The 17,095-nt window shown below is 38.7% G+C and overlaps 1 protein-coding gene across 6 annotated transcripts in view; it reads left to right on the top strand.

Annotated features, from left to right (window-relative positions):
- The window catches only part of PLD5 (phospholipase D family member 5), a 186,065-nt gene extending 172,496 nt beyond the window's left edge, over positions 1-13,569 (top strand). For all 6 annotated transcript variants that reach the window (XM_063390930.1, XM_063390929.1, XM_063390928.1 and 3 more), the window contains 2 exons: positions 474-588; positions 2,496-13,569. In XM_063390930.1, the coding sequence (XP_063247000.1) occupies positions 474-588; positions 2,496-2,731 (351 nt within the window). In that variant the 3' untranslated portion in view covers positions 2,732-13,569. The remainder of the gene's footprint in view (positions 1-473; positions 589-2,495) is intronic.
- Positions 13,570-17,095: the final 3,526 nt, after the last annotated feature.

Here is a 17,095-nt window from a genome sequence, read left to right as displayed (position 1 = left end):
GAAATGGCAAGTTTCTGTTGGAAATTGTGCATTGTGTGATTGCAATGGTATTAATTTGCTGATCCCAGTCCCGAGGCAGACTTCAAACCCCAGTGTCCATTGAAAAATGAGGAAATGAGTTAAAGAAAAGTTCCTGGCTCTTACCATGGAGAACAGATAGATGGGTTGCCTTTTTTTTTTTTTTTTTTTTCATTTTACAGCCCTTACTACCTAGCACTGTATTGCTCTTTAGTATGCAGTAGCCATATACTTTGTATAGTTCAGTATGCCAAGGCAGGAGTATCACAAACTATGAGAATTTAATCAGAAATACAGTGTGCAGCATTTTATTAAAGGTAATGCTTGGCAATAAAATCTCAAGCTGCTTTATAGCACCAACTCATTTTCAATAAAGATTAGAGAACAGACTGTATTTTTTCTGTCTCTGATAGAGCAATTCTCATTAACCTGTGCTTCCTCCTATTTTATGGCAGAAATTCTTTGACCTTGAGGAAGAGAGCGCCTGCTTTCTTAAAGAACAGAAGAACACTTCTCTTCCCAAATTGAATCGGAACAAATACATGGTGACTGATGGAGCTGCGTATATTGGTAAGTAACCACATCTCAAAAACTTCTAATTTGTATCCAAAAGCCAGAAATAACCATCTTTTGTAGATGAGTAATCTATGGCTGATACGTTCTTTAAGTGAGGATAATAGTTCATTTCTTTGAGAACCTGGATGATGACTGAACTTTGGGAGATTTCTCATTTAAAACCTTTTCTTCCCCTCTGAATCAGTTTCTCAAGGCCAACATTCAGCTTTCAGTATCTTAAAACAGACTGGAAACACAAATATAACACAATTTATGAAGCAGGTATAATTATTAGCATATTCTCTCATTCTGCAATCCAATGAAGATGCAGTGTTCTCCTTTCCCCATGTTATTACCAAAGCTATGGTCAATCCTGGCAAATACTGTACAGATGCTGTTCACCCTTATCCCCCAAAGCCTTACTCCATTTACTATAGTGACATTTCAGACACCCTCCCAACATCAGGTACGTATCTAACTGGTATTTTGGGTTAAAGGTGTATTTAAGTAAAACTGCTGTGTGGCACCTCACAAAAGTTCCTTACCAGTCAAATGCCCACTGAATGCAGGCTGAAAACTACCTTTTGAAAAATCTGAGCTGTGTTTAAGCTTATGGAATCAGAAAACCACTACTGAGTTCAAAAGCAACTCCTGCCATTTTAGAAAGCCATCTGATGTGCTGCAGCTTGATGCTTTGGGGATCTTACTGAAGCATTGCCAAGAGCTTACCGCCCGTGATAGCAGAGGCAGTGAGGGAGGGCAAAGGCTGCAGTCCAAAAGCAAAGCCCACACACAGTGGGACATCCCAAGCTGTGTAGAGATACAACTGAAATCTTCTCTGAAAGGCCCACCCTGATGGGATCAAAACACACCTCGTAATCTATCCAAAACTGATTTTTTACATCCAATACTGCAGCTCAGTTCTCCCTCATCTCCAGAAGGTTTTATGATACCCACCTGTCCCTCTCCCAGATAATTTTTTTCACTTCATTTTTTAATTTTTTTCACATAGCTGGATCAAATCTCAGTCCCTTGGAACTCATCTACACAGCTTAATTCTTAGCCAAGTTGATTTTTTCTTTTCTGTTGTCCTTGCCTCGTTAGCTACATATAAATAAAAGAAAGAAACTATCAAAGATCTGTTAAAGTAATACAAATGCATGCTAAGGACCAGATACGTCTGTTACTTAAAAGCATAAATTGTCCCTTGTGATGAAGTTTCAATTTACAACTGAACAACTTTAGAATTCCTAACATTTCCTGCTGAAGTAACAGCCCTGTTTGTCCAAAATACTGCATGTATTGTAAATGTATAATTTAAAATACTTGCAGTTTTAGTGACATTTGAAAAAAGTAACTGAAACACTTGATATACGTATTTTCCATCAGTGCAATTATCCTTTTTGCCCTGCTATCCCCGGGATTCAAAGTGCTTATTTGTTACCTTAGATGCCAACAAAGATTGTACTAACTGGCATAAACCAGTAAAATCTATTTTTCTTTCCTCAAATAGTATCTGTCAACAGGTAAGTTGTAAAAGATCTACTGTTTTGAAACTTTGAATTGTTTATACAGAAAAAAAAAATCATTCTTAGCACTGAAAAGGACATTAAGGAAAGTAAATGGAGTAATAATGTAATGGATGTAAAAGGAAGAGCAAATTAGTTTTGAATAGACAGAAGAACTTGTTTTCACTTCTGAAGGCTTAGAGCTGTTAAAGCTTCCCAAAACAATCTTCACTACGCATGGTATGTATTGGAGCTTTTCTTTTTTCTGGTATTAAAAAACCCCTCTTATTTCCATCTCTGCACTGGGGAAAACGGTCGTGTTTCATTCTGGATTGCCTTTAGGGAGACTGGATTCTTATTTGATTCATTTTGTAATGTCAGAGACTCACTGTTTGTTCCTGCCTTTGCTTGCAGGTAATTTTGATTGGGTAGGAAATGCTTTCACGCAGAATGCTGGAGCTGGCCTTGTTATCAACCAAGCAGACACGGGGAACAGCACAAGCATCATTAAGCAACTCAAGGCTGTTTTTGAAAGGGACTGGTATTCACATTATGCCAAAAGTTTACAACCAACAAAAATCCCAAACTGCTTTAACCACAAACTCAATAAAGGAACTTCAAATAAGACTGCCATGAGCAATGTGAATTAGAAAGACTATTTTACCATTTAGTATGGCAATGAAGAATTATGTTGGGGTGTAGCCTTCTTTCGTATTTACAGACAAAAGACTTAAAGAAAAAGAAAAAAAAAAAGTTTGGTTTGGGGGGGGTGTTTTTAGGAAAAAGCACACTTATATTAAATCTGTTTAACCTATATTCTCTATATGAATTATTTAAGACTTTCAGATTTGTTACTTCTGACACTGAATGTCATTTTCACTTCCATGTGAATTTTAATGTTCCACGTTTGAATTTATCAGCATGCGTCAATGTTTCTGTTTTAGGACTTCCCCCAATTGCCAACCTGGCTAGAACAAACTTTGAGGCAAATTGAAGATTCAAGCTATGAAATGGCATTCTAAGATCAGTTATTATTGACATACAAATAGATGGTAGGTTTACTGTAATAGAAAGTGTAAAGGAATAAGCAAAGTTTCACCCATATAAATAATTCCCTTTAAATAACTACCCTGTCATAAAAATATTTCTGGTTTGGAGCATTTACTTTGAGTATCACTATTCCATGTCTTCTAACTAGCCTTAAAACACATTGGAGTGACAGGACTGGTAATTCATTCATCTCCTAACAGTACGAGAAATTTTTGAGGGGTTGGGGTTGGCTTCATCAAGTTTTTCCTATTCCCTAAACTCTCCCAGAGTTTTTAATCAAAGTACTGTGGAAAGTTCCACAGCACAAAGTTACAAAGTTCCTTTCGAGAGAATAATTTCCAATTACATGCATTTCATCTAACAGTGTAAATCTCTGGGTTAATAGCTAAAACCTAGGACTGTTTGTTTTTATGATTTTGTAATCTCAAGAAAATTTCTTCCCCAAGTTAAATATTTATTACATGTGAGTCAGCAGATATGTGACAACTCATTATTAAACCAATGCACATCTCAAAATCAAATACTACTTTTTAGAAAGACCAAGGGTTATGCAAAATCATGCAATAATTGTTGTTAAATGATCATACAGCAGTTTTCTTGATTTTTTACACCTGAAGAATTTGCTTTCCTTACTTCTGCTTTAAAAAGAAATAAAAACAGTGGAGGGACATTTTTTTGTTAAAATGTCATTCATATAGGTGAATACACCTGCATGGACAGAAAATTGATGCCTTCATTTAGGCCACAGTTTTAGTTGGTGTCAAAAGTGTGCCTCTACAATCACAACTAAGTTGCACCAAGAAGCAACTGTTCTATAAAAGTATGATTTTGGTCTTTGAAGAAATACGCCTAGATGTTTGACAACAGATTTTTCTCCAGTCAGAGATGTAATAGCATAGTTTCATAATAAAAATGTTTCACTACTATGCCTCTGCTTCCCTTGAAGAAACACAGCCATGAAACCAACCTGCATTCTGCATTTTGTTAAATATTCACAAAACCTTTTCAACAATGATGGCTTTTCTTCTCATCTCCTGAAGGCACACTTCAAAAGCAGAGGGCAAAAAGAGAAAAAACCCAACCAAGTTCCAGTGTATTAGTTTAATCTTAAGAAGAAGTTAAAAAACCACCTTGACTTTCAAAACATAGCTTACACTTTTTAGGTAAAAAAATCAAATTTATTTTACAGTGAGCATGGCCTAGGAAATTCTAATATATTAACATATGCACAACTTCAGATTGTCAGCTAGAGATACCCCACAAGATTAATTATGAGTCCAAAAGGCACACTTTTGACAAAGAATCTTTGTTTATTTTGCAATTGCAAAGATTTACATCATCTTACTGAAAATAATGATAAATCAAAAAAATGTAAGATTGTCAGCTTTTACAGAAAATATTTTGCACAGCTCCAATAGTCACTAACTTTTTCTGATATTCAGATAAAGACATGCCATGTATTAGGCTCACACACACACATAGAAAAACATATAATCTGACATACTGATAAGAAAAAAATGTTTAAAAAGAAAGTTTCCTGAGTTGCTATGAGGGAAGATCTTTGTGAGGAGAAATTCCTGGATTTTCTTCCTTTTCTGTTTCATTTAGAGTATGTATAGCATGTATGGGAGAGAGATTCCCAGCACTTAACTTACTTGTTGTGTATTTTTTGTTTTAAGAATAGACTATTAGTCCAGATTAATTTCTGGTGAAAATTTCAGCTGAGTTACACCACCAATAACTTTAGTCTTGTGAGTCAAAAACCCACAAAATGACAAAACAAAGAGCTCACCACATTTTGAAAAGCTGGTTAAGATAGTTGTACAGTTTCTGAGGTCCCCATGGATGGGTGATCCTAAAGTTTGAGAAAAACTTAATACCATGTCCTTACGTAAAACACAAAATAATTCATGCAAACAAAAAAACCAAACCTCTTGTCTGGAGTTGTTAATTGTAGCACCTAATGGCAATAATATATAATAATCAATCAATGTAGGGGTTTTTTTTCCCTGCTTGCAAAATGGATACTGCAAATGTCTTAGGTGTTTTAAATGACATCTCATTTAAATAACGGAGGATCTGAGTGGAACACAAATTTGTCAGATGATAAAGCTAAGCAGTTTACTAAGCAGGATTTATTAATGAAATCAGACATCACTGACTGATTTAGTATAACAAATGAACAGTAAAATAATTTTAGTGGACAGATCCTAGGAAAATGCAGATCATGAATACTAACAAGATCTGTTAGTTTGCAAATATTTTCTTATTGGCTACATAAACAGATTCTTGGTTTTCAATGACCCCCCCTTAAAGAGCAGATACATAAAAGTATTTTTTTAAGTGGCAGTATGTTTTGGTTTTATGAATGGAAGAATTTGGGTGATTTTGAACAACTTGCAATGTGAAATACTGGCCAGCCAACCTATAAATGGAATGGCAGACTCAAATTTCATTTGGTATAAAGGATGGATCAGTACTGTAATAACTGCTTAGAATGGCGGCAGCTCCAAAGTAGTACATAAGGCCTTGATCTATTACATTAGCCAAAAGACAAAGTGCATCTCTGGACTTCAGCAAACGGGAAATTTAAAATACCAGATTATTTTTTGAAACTGTCTAAGGGGATTATCACCAATTATTTAGCCTGGGCCAGCGCTGTTACTGTTTAACTAGATTTGTTAAAACAGCCTCAAGTTTGGCTTCAGATCCTTCTACCACTGTAATAAATCGGAAGCAAATCTATGACAGCGATTTCCCACTAGTTTAGCAGGGGTCAGAATCTAAACTAGTTTCCTCTTGCTTCCAATCTGCTGAGTATCACCACTGCACAGGCTAGTTCCTAATTTACACCGATTTGCATTCAGGGGGCTCTCACAGACCTCACAGGCATAACCCAGAAGATGCACTTTCTCTAGGCCCTTCTAACTGGCATTGGTAACTCTGTCAGATTAAAGGCAATTTCCTAAACAGAATGGTTTTATTCTTAGAGAATATCAACTGTAAATTGTTGTTTGCTGCAAACATTTACTAGTGCCTTATTCATACAAGTTTTTGTTGAACTGTTCCTCACATGAAGTCCTGCTAAAGGTCCTGTATCTAGTACTGAGGCATAGAGCAAACTTCCTAAGTAAGAAGACATTGTGATGTTTACAGTTTAGTACCTAAAACTAGAGTCACAAAAAGACAAAAACTGACTGCGAGATGTTGGTCCAAACCACAAGCACATCTAAACTGGAGCCTTTTATCCAATCCCAGCTCAAGAACTAAATTTCACAATTCAGTCCCGGCTTCATTATCAAATAATCTACAACACTGTTGAATTATTCTGTCCTGCCAAGGTATAAAATCGGAATTCCCCCAACATCTGGCTGCTGTCAAAACCATAATGACAGAAATTCCTGTAAGCAGAGGTTGAAGTCCAAATATCACACAGTGGCTGCTTTCCAGATCTTGCATGTTAAGTCTCAAGTTGTTTTGGACCAGCTACTTTTTCTGCCTGAAGCATGAACTAGTACACACAACTACTCTCACCTCCTCTTTGAAGACCAGAAAGGCATGGATCGTGTGCTACAGCACAGTGGCTAGAGCTGTACTCTAACAAGAACAGATTTAGGTTTTACCCAATATAGGGCCAGGTGTTCCTCCCAGTAAATCCAGGCTGTGCTGGTGATTCAGAAGAGAGCTTGAGAAACAAGTAGCAAAGCCTCCAAATGATATTTTTAAGACCTACCCAATTATTTGCTATACTACCAGCTACCTAAATTCTACTGCTTTGTTAAGATTTGCACACATCAAAACTGAACAAGTAAGTTCTGTTACCTGCCAGTTAAGCCTAATCTAAAAAAAATCCAGAAGATTTATAGGGTTTTTTGTGACATGCACTTACTGGAAAGAGTGTATGCACTCTCATCAAGACCATAAAGACATCAGCTGGCTATTCCAGTTCTTTAGTCTGAAGTTCTAAATATCCCTGTCTCAGATACTTATACACTTGACTCCTGAGAATGGCCTTATAGAGTGCACTACGTTATCTTAAAACCTTTCTGGTCTTCAAAATGAACTCTTCATTTTTTAATGCAAGTATATTGACTAATGTTAGTAGGTTTCCAGATGGTAATTTCTGGTGCTGTTTTGCTTCCCCTCTTACCCTTTCTCTATCTACGTCTATCATCTATTCATGGTTTTCTAGTCATCATTACTCCAATGCAATCTATGTAAAGAAACCAGAATGAATCCTTGGTGTGTTTCAAATTCACAGTGGTGCCTCCCAAGTTGAAGGTCCCAGTGAACATACTCCTCTTCCAACACTGCAAGGTAGAGCAGCTCAACTGACACTGTAGGAAATTGCTTTTCTTAGCTGTAGTTTTTCACTTTAATTCCTGCTGGATGTTATTTATGAATTTCTCAGTATTGAATCAGGTTGCTCCTGGATCATCACTTTGCACAAATGCCTTAGAAGCTTGCCAAGCTAGCATGTAAAAGAGACCTCCTTCAAAATAGTTTAGACAAGAAAAGAAGAACTCATGTGCTTTATGCTCTGAAGGGTGCTGAAGTCAGTGGATAAACTCCAGTCCTATAATAAAGTGGAGCTTTCTATTGTACCTTCTGTTTAGATTAACCCTGCATGGGCTTGCAAGAAAAGTCTGTGAGAATTGTTTGTTTGAATTACCTTGTGGTCAGGAATTTACAGAGAATCAGAATGAAGAATCCAGCTGTATTGAGTGGTTCAACACAGTAGCTGAAACTGGGTTTTCATGAAATCACATTTATATTCCATATTCATATGATACGACTGCATTAATATGCTAATGTCAGGTTTTCCCTATAGTTCAAAAACGTAGGACAAAAATCAAGCTACTGCAGCCTATTTCTGAAAATGTTGTTAAAAATAGATTTTAAGAGCGTAATTCAATTCTGGCTACAAATTATTCTGCTTTAGTAACGTAGTCAGCTCTATTTTGTTCACAAGAAATTCTACACTGCGATTTTACAGGAAAACTCAATAACTTTTTAACCCTGTAAAATACCCGTGATCATCCTCCCTTTAAGAACAGAAAGAAGGTTGTTGTGGTTGGTGTCCAATTCAAGCTACAGAACATAACAAAACAATCAAATGGCTGGCAACTGCAGTATTCCAGAGGATTATTTTGTGTTATGTTGCATGGCCACAAACATGAACAGTATGAATTACGTGTATCACAGTAGTGTTGCATGAACACATGGTGGACATTGAATCTCATACAGTAAAATCCATCCCTCTTGTAGGAGCATAAAGTGAGGGTAGAGAGGAAGGGGCAAAAGAACCAGAGGCAAACTAACTTGGATCAGCTTGAGTTAATGGACTGAATTCTGACATAAAAGCTCTGGACTGCTTTTTTATTTTGTTCCTTTCTCTGCAAATTCCTGTGTTTCTTATGCATCCTTCTTGCTCATCATTATATGAATGAATTCCCATGATTTTTTTCAGAATGAGGAAGGAACCTTTAACAACTATGAACTCATGTTTAACAGAAAGAAATCAGCATGAATAAAAGCCCTTTGATTCCCGTTTAGCAGTAGTAAAGCAAGTAGTAAAGCACCATTTGAAATGAGACTCCTCCTTGGACATTAGAAGTTTCTAGGGTAATATAAGCAAAAATTGACAACCTAGCACACACCTGCAAATTTCACATCACATGCAGCATTTGCTTGTGATTTGCTTGTTCTCTCAATGTACCAATGCAGTCATCAGAGAGATACCATTCTGAACTCCTGGTAAACTGGTGAAAACTAAGCACAAGTATCAGGCAATCCAACTTGACACACTCAAATGAGGAAAAGGAAGCCTCCCAGAAGAGCTAACTGTATAAAACATACAGGACACTTAGAAGCTAGAATTATTTTCAAATGTAACTTTGAGGGACTTAATGGGGGTTTTAACAGGGAAGGAATCTTTCTGTTAAATTAAAGGCATGCAGTGTTACATGTAGTGTCTAAGAAAAAGAGCATATAAAATGTAAAATAAGCTCTTCAAATGGGAGTATGTAGACAAACATTTTAATGACTGACCTGCTAACAAATATTTTCTAGTGGATTTGCTTAACGTTCAATTACTTCACAGTAATCTCTTAAATGACTCTGCAGTTATTCCTTATTTGTATTTCTTCAAGTGACACTGTACCCATATTCAGTGTTTTACTTGAAACAACAAAAAAGCAGGATGCTTCTGGGAGTGACAGCTGTTTCTTTCTAAAGATCAGAGGGCTTCCTCTCATCTAACTTGTCCTCTTATTTTCTCCTGCTTCTTCTGCAACCTGGTTCAGGCTTACATTTGTCATTGCCTGAGTAGCAGAGAAAATGAAATGTTTTTAGTCACCTGCTGTTTCTGAAAACTGCTGGCTGTTCAACATGTTCTTGTCCTTTGAGAGATCCCTTGCCTAATGAGATACTAAAAGTATAATAAAGGAGGCCAAGCACATAATTCCAGGTGCCTCACCTGTAATTCTTTATCTGGAAAGACACAGATGCCAAATCATGAAAAAGAGAAGGAGGGTGGGGGTGGGGAGAATGCTTGGCAAGCTTTAAATGAGATAGAGGTTCTTCTGGTGATATAAATACCTCCTCTGGTGAATTTACTTTATTCTAGAATAAACCATTCTTTACCACACAGCCAGATTTGCAGTGCCTGAAATGTGTGGCTAACTTCAGCATGAAAAGGTGAGAGGACAAACACCCCTGGTCTTTCTGAATTGAACTAATTTCTTCACTATGTAAGAGGGGTGGAAGAAGCAGGTGACATTGCTTCCTCTTCTGAGGGAATAGGCCAGGTTGCTACTAGAAGTAGTGCTGATAAGGTTTCTAAAAGAAGCAAAAGATCTTATGCATGACTTCTCTTAATTCTCACGAGATGGTGCATCTCTGTGGGAACTTGGGGCTCACAGCTTTTGTACCAATTTCTTTGCAGCAAACTGTCAGACTTCTCAGAAGAGCTCCTTTTCCTCCTTCTCACTATGCTCAAGACAGTTGTGATGTCTGCTTTTAACAATCACCAGATTCTTTCAAGACATTTCTAGACTAGAATCTAGAATTTTCTCTATGAAAAGGAAAACTTAAGGGCAGGTTCAGTGAGGAATCCAAAGAACAAATATTAAAATACATGAGCAATTCAGGATCAAAACCACAAGACATTCTCATTTTTGCCAACAAATGAGACTTGGGAAAATAAATGAGAGGTTAATGCAGTACCTCAGATTAATGAAACTGGAATTTATAAACCAAACCTCTTACTTTTACAGACAGTGCCCACATCTGAACTGCTGCTCTCAGTATACAGAGATGCAGTGAAGAATCAGAGAACTGCTTTGATATGCTGCACAAAGGTTTCAGCATTCAAAGTCTTATGTCCATTTCTCAATGTACGCAGCTTAAAACATAGGCTAAAAAATGGGATTCTGTCTATATTTATACAGATCTTACTGCCAAATAATCATTGAAAACCAGTCACTTCTCATAGCAGTTGTGTCTTCAGGTGTCACCACAGAGATCTTACTGAACAAGTCTGGAGAAAGGCAGAAAAGCAACATCTGTGGCAGCAAGTAAGCCAACCAAAAAAAGCTGCAAGCCCATTTTCCAAGTGCTACTTGATACAATAAAAGCACTCAAATTCCCCCAAACAACACAGATTCCAAATGTCCTTGTATCAGATTCCAAATCCAGACTTGAGGCTCCTCACACACACACACACAGACACAGCCTCAAAGGAAAAATTCGTATCTTTGCCAGAAGAGCTTGGAACATCTCTACACAATTACTTGTTCCACTGCTGTCCTACTCTTAGATAAGGCTGACAGGAAATAGTACAGCTTTCTGGAAAGGGCCACATATCCTTTACTAGAAAATGCAAATATGCACACAAAGAGACTCGGAACAATGAGTTACCAAAGTGGGCTCCTGGCTGCAGCACAGAGGGACGTCAGTGTCACCATTTCTGATAGCACACACCAAAGCCATCTACTCACCTTGTCATTCCCACACTGCATGTGTGCCAAAGCTCACTTTTTTAAAACACAAAGGGCAGTGCTTCTCTCTGAATGAAACATTCCAGAGTAGATTATACTTTCTTTTTAATAGAGAGAACTGCAATCACTGCCCCACTTTTCTTCCCTTTCCACACTCCATTTTGCAAATTAGCAAATGTTTCCACCATCTCTGCCTCATCTGTCTTTTTCCTTTTCAAGCTATTTCTTGAATGCTGTTTCTGAATCCCTTGCTGCTGCTTTGTACACAAGGATGAATCCCTGCAACTTGCATTGTTGGTGCTGTAACATCCTACAAGGTTACTTCCACTAGCTTTACCTGAACTGCTCAGGAGAAGGAAGTGTGTGCACACAGTGTTTAAAGACACACAAATTACTATGTATGAAGACAAGGGAAGTCAGGGCAAAAGCAGAATGCAGGCACTACTGGAAAAATACCTGGACAGGAAAAAGGGTCTAAATTCATACTCCTCAATCTGATTTCACCTTGGCACACTCAAAACCTGTATCAGGATCTAGAGCTCAGTTCTGCAAACCTTGCACAACTAACACAAGCCTTGCCTCCAGGTACTCTGCTTGCTGTGGGCCTGGAGTCACGCTCCAGGTTAACCTGCCAAGCCAGGCAATAACAAGCGAGTCAAAACCACAGACAGCTTCAAGCCACGTGACCTCAACTTTATCCTCCGGGTGGCATTTGGCCTCAGAGGGGGTCTAACCTGGGTACTTGTCATCTTGGGACAATTAAGATGGTCTGAGCTCACCATCATATGTAACGCCACCACCTTCAAATGGCAAATGAAGAAAGAAGATCTCTCTGCAAACATATTTTAAATCTCTAAGTGTGGCTTTGGCACTGCATTGTATTTCCCAACACAATCTAAAAATACCAGGAGTCCTGTGTAGAGTTTGCAGAGCAAAAAGGGTATGTACTATATGTTTCCTACTATACCTCTTCTGATGGAATAAATATCAAATAGAAAAATCTGTCTAAACTTATTTTGAAAACTGCATGGCCAGCTTATGCAGTAGCTAGATACGTGGCAAGGTTACAGTATTACTCTCTAAGGAGAATACAATTAATATGCGTATATATTTTGTTCAATTCAAGCACTGTGTAGTCTCCAAGTTCTGCAGGAGAAGTACGGATCACTTCTCATTATCCTTCCTACTCCAGAACACAGTATTTATCACAGGTGTGTACAGTACAGCGGCATAGCTTAGGCCTGTTATATAGGTCAGTATCTGCAATGCACATGAGAACATAGTTTGCCACTGCAAAGCAGAGTGGCTGTAAAATCTATTTTGGATAATCCAATTTATATTTGAGGAAATCAATGTGTGGTCATTTCTAGAACTGTGAATATAAGGCAACTGCTGCATGCTTGTATATTTGATAAGTTTTATTATACTATATCCTTATATGAATGCCTATGCAGTGGAAATGCTTTAATATAAGATACTGAATGTTTTTTTTACACATTATTTTCTAAACAGCGTTACATTTTACTGCATGTTTATTCATTTTTTTGTGTTGGTACAGAGTGCAAGCTGCAAGACACATGACTTTAATAACTTGCACAGCAGCTATTCAAATCCATCATAAAAAACATGTTCTTATGTAAAGACTTAATTTGGCAAGAAATGTGCTTCCTTTAGACAATGGGCTTGGTTCACAGCAATACCTGTGTACTTAATGTTTATTAAAAAACATCCCAACATTTATCCCTTGATAAAAAGGGGCCATTGACTGCTGCAAACCACTGTGTTGGTATGCTTTGGTACCTTTGAAAATGTAAATCCGCATTTACTAGGAAAACAGATGACCTGTCCTGATGCAAGCTGTGGTTGAAAAAGCCCAATCCTGAGCAGCCATTGTGGTTGGTCCTGCAGGATGACAATGTAGCAATCTTTTTTTTCTTTAAACAATACTTACTTATGACCTTAATACAATGAGTTCGTGTTACTTGATTGTGAACTGGGCCCACTGTTTACGGTATTACAATTCATAACCAAAGTTAAATGCAATTAACAAAATTTATAAAATTCATTTGTTTGGAAGAAAAGAAGAAAAGAGATTGATTTTGCTGATGTTTTGGAGAACTGGCTTGCTATAGAGTGTTGCTTCTGTATCAATGCATTTTAAATGTAAAGAAATCACTGACTGAAAGACTGATGGCTAAGACAGCATTGTCAGTGGTAATATACTGCTGGAAACTAAGTTACCAATGATATAACATCAATCAAGGTAGTAATGGATTAATTTAAAGATATGTAAATATTGATTTTAATGCTGCAGCATCATAGAGATCATTTTTCACTGCTTTGATATCCAAGGTTTCCTAGTACTACAAAAATGTATTTTACTGGCTCCATTTTTTAGTTTCGATACTTTCATTCAAAACAAACTCCCATTTCTTTGTACTGCACTGAAATAAAGAATCTTGTTTCAGTACATAATGCTTTTCTCATTCTCTCTGGTCTGCTTGTTTCTATGAGCACCCAATCTCAGATACCAGCCCCTGCTGTCCAGTTCCCAGTCCTGGCTCCCGCCCTCTGTGCGTACACAGCCCAAAGGCACACCAGGCAACACTGACAGAGCACCTGGTGCCTGCTCCCAGGGCTCTGCAGAGCCTGAGCAGCACTGCCACTGCTGCCACACCACTGGGACTTGTGCAACATGATCCTCTTTCCTAGTAGATTTGTATTCAAATTCTAGTTAGAATCTGGTAAAACAGGCACTACCCTGGATTTCTCATTTCTCAGGAGATTGACAGGGGCATTGGCATTTTCTGTTGCCAGAACTGCTGTCACATTCTGTTAAGACTACAGGAATCCTAACCAAATGAACGTAAATTCCCCTCTGATTTGAATCTAAAAGACTGGTACCAGGTCTAATTCTAAATAATATGCTCTGTGGAGACTCATGTTCCAAGTAGTTTGGAAATGAGAACACTCAGCAGCAGATAATAAACAAAAAGGTGAAGACTGACAGAGGGTGGGAGGAAGCTGAATTTCCTGAGATAAGCACTGGCCTCAGTAGCATGTGCCTTTGTAAGAGTTGTTTGATGTTGCACAAGGCAGGCACTTTTGACTGCAGAGGTCCCAGTGGGGTGGGCAATAGCTGCTGCCCTGTGACCCACAGTGTTTCAAATACAACACCTGACAGACTGCAGGTACAGCAGGAGTGGTGAGAGCAGAACAAGGAGAAGGAATCAATTCCCATGAAGAGAAGTTTTACCTTAATTCCCAAACTACTTATGTCCCCATTTTTTTGACAACATCAGAGCACCTCGCTTTCACATTTTGCATGCTTTTTGCAAGACAATTATTCTACTTGATTATTATTTTAGTGCCCATTTTCACAAAAAAATGAAGTATGCACTTAACAAAAAAATATGTATTTAGGAACGCAACATTCTTTCACATATGCAACTTCCCAACAATTACATGAAGAAGGAAACAAAATATTAGTCCTGTTTACAGACAAATAACAATTACAATTGCTTACTGTGCACTGTATCTCTACAATTAGTCTGCAAAATACACAAAATTTAAATTCAGCTGCTGAGACCCATTTTCATGTTAAATTTCCTTTACAAACATGGCTTTTCTCTGGAAATATGCTTGAAAATGTTCAGATGCATTCCATAAGAAGAGAAAAAGACCTTCAATCCCAGTAGTTGAAAATAAATCAGCTGCAGTGTCACAGCTACAGTGCAGGCCACCGCCATTGGACTGATTCACAGAGAAGGAAAGGATTTTATCCTATTCCCTGCCTGTGATCACAACAGGATTTGTGCTCCTGTGGAATGAGATGGGCATGGTGATATGGGTGGGTCCCCTCTCCATTCAGAGTTCTGTGCACTAGAAAGGCCTTTACCTTTCAAGTAAAGCAGATGATGCTTCCTTACAATAGTATAATGTTTCTCATAGGACACATCCTTTTCAGACTTGATACCCACCTCCAAGGCAGCGCATGCACTTTATCAGTTACAGAAGGGCACTGATCCCAAAGATGTTCACATCTCCAAGAATTTTACAGTTTCCTACACAAAAGGAGCCCTCCCCTACACCCTGATTAATTTTTGAGTACCAATACTGATTTCTCTCGGAGTGCCACATGTATTCAAGCCATGCTGTGCTGAAAGAACACAGCAAGTGACAGCACCTGTACCCCAGTAAGAGCAACAGCAGATCACCTGTGCTATGCTCTTGGACTTTGCTAACTCCTTTGGTGCCAAGTAACAAAACAAAAAGTAGAAAAGCTGTTTTGTTTCACATATGGGTTTCCTAACAGTGCTGCCATGGTTTAACCCCAGGCAGGAGCCAGGCCCCACTCAGCTGCTCACTCATCCCCCCCAGCAGGGTCAGGGAGAGAATGGGAAGGGTAAAAGCTGGAGAGCTCATGCACTGAGATAAAGAGAGTTTAATAGGGAAACCAAACCCTGTGCAAACAGGCAAAGCCACACAAGAAATTAATTCACCACTTCCCATGGGCAGGCAGATGTTCAGTCATCCCCAGGAGAGCAGGGCCCATCACAGGTGCCAGTGGCTTGGGAAGACAAATGTCTTCACTGCAATGTCCACCCTCTTTCCTCCTCCTTGCCCCCACTTTATATCCCGAGGAGGATGGCACATGGGCTGGAATATCCCTTTGGTCAGCTGGGGTCACAGTCCCAGCTGTGTCTCCTCCAACATCCCATGCACACCCAAATTCCTTGCCAGCCATGGCAGCACAGAAAGCAGAAAAGGCCTCAGCTCTGTGCAAGCCCTGCTCAACAATAACAAAAACATCTCTGTGTTATCAGCCCTGTGTTCAGCAGATATCCAAAATATTGCTCCTGGAAAGAAAATTAACCCTACCCTGGCCACAACCAGCACAAGCATGCTCTTTAAAGCAGCTGAAGTGCATAACACACTAATAGTGGGCTGAGACAGACTGCCCCTGGTTAAACAACTCCTGAAGAGCCTGTTCCTGTCGTCCCAGCACAAAACTCCGGCCCACTTGGAGAATTCTGCTAAATGTAACACGGGTTTTGGAACTCTATTATAGACAGAAGAAAAATATTCAGAACAGGTGTTTGGTTCAAGAAATCTTCCAAATCACTTCATTTCTGCTGCTCCACAAGCAATGGTGAAACAGTGCCATCAAAATGATGCACAGGAAGTCTGAAATCAGAGGGCAGAGTAATCACTGAACAGCACTAACCCACTTTTCAGGCTCCCATGTCTCAGTTGTTTTCCTCTGAACCAAGTCCTATTTGGAGAAAGATAAGAGATGTCTTTCTTCAAGTCTTGCACAGCCTTCTGCAGCCTGCAGTTTAAAACTCATTCATGATGCTAGATAACACAAAGAGGAAAGCACAAATCACAGCTCAGTACCAAAGAGCCATGTTCCAATCCCTACCCTGTATCCTTTTTATGGATACAGCCACTAATGAACCAATATGGCAGTAAGCCCTTAGGTAGATTCTACTTCTGGTGTAACATAACACTCCCAAAGACAATGTTCACCCTGCCAACAGCATGCCAACACATCCCCAAGCTCCCAGGAAGGTTATGTCTTCTAGAGCAGAACCAGCTCAGTGAGCTCTGTTTTAAAGGCTTATTAATGCTTGATGCATCTCAACTCATGTACAGCTATCGTAACAGTACAGTCCAAGAGTATCTGCTGGGTCAAGCTTACAAATTAAAGTCTTACAAACCCATTTGTAATGAAAGATGCCATTTACATCAATGGGATAATCTCAAGAAGAGCCAAAGGATCAGCACATTCATTTCTGTTCGTATTGATACAGGATTTAGAGAGTTGCAAATATTGAAAACCTCAGGGATGGCCCTTTCAACATGGACCCCGGTCATATTAGAGCCACAGCAAATACTTTATAGACAACCAAAGCAGCAAAGTCTACATCCAGTGATTTTCAGTCCAAGAATACTCTCCTG

Source organism: Prinia subflava, chromosome 2 (genome assembly GCF_021018805.1).
Source record: "Prinia subflava isolate CZ2003 ecotype Zambia chromosome 2, Cam_Psub_1.2, whole genome shotgun sequence".
Taxonomy (NCBI): domain Eukaryota; kingdom Metazoa; phylum Chordata; class Aves; order Passeriformes; family Cisticolidae; genus Prinia; species Prinia subflava.
This window is presented reverse-complemented; position numbering and strand designations above follow the sequence as displayed.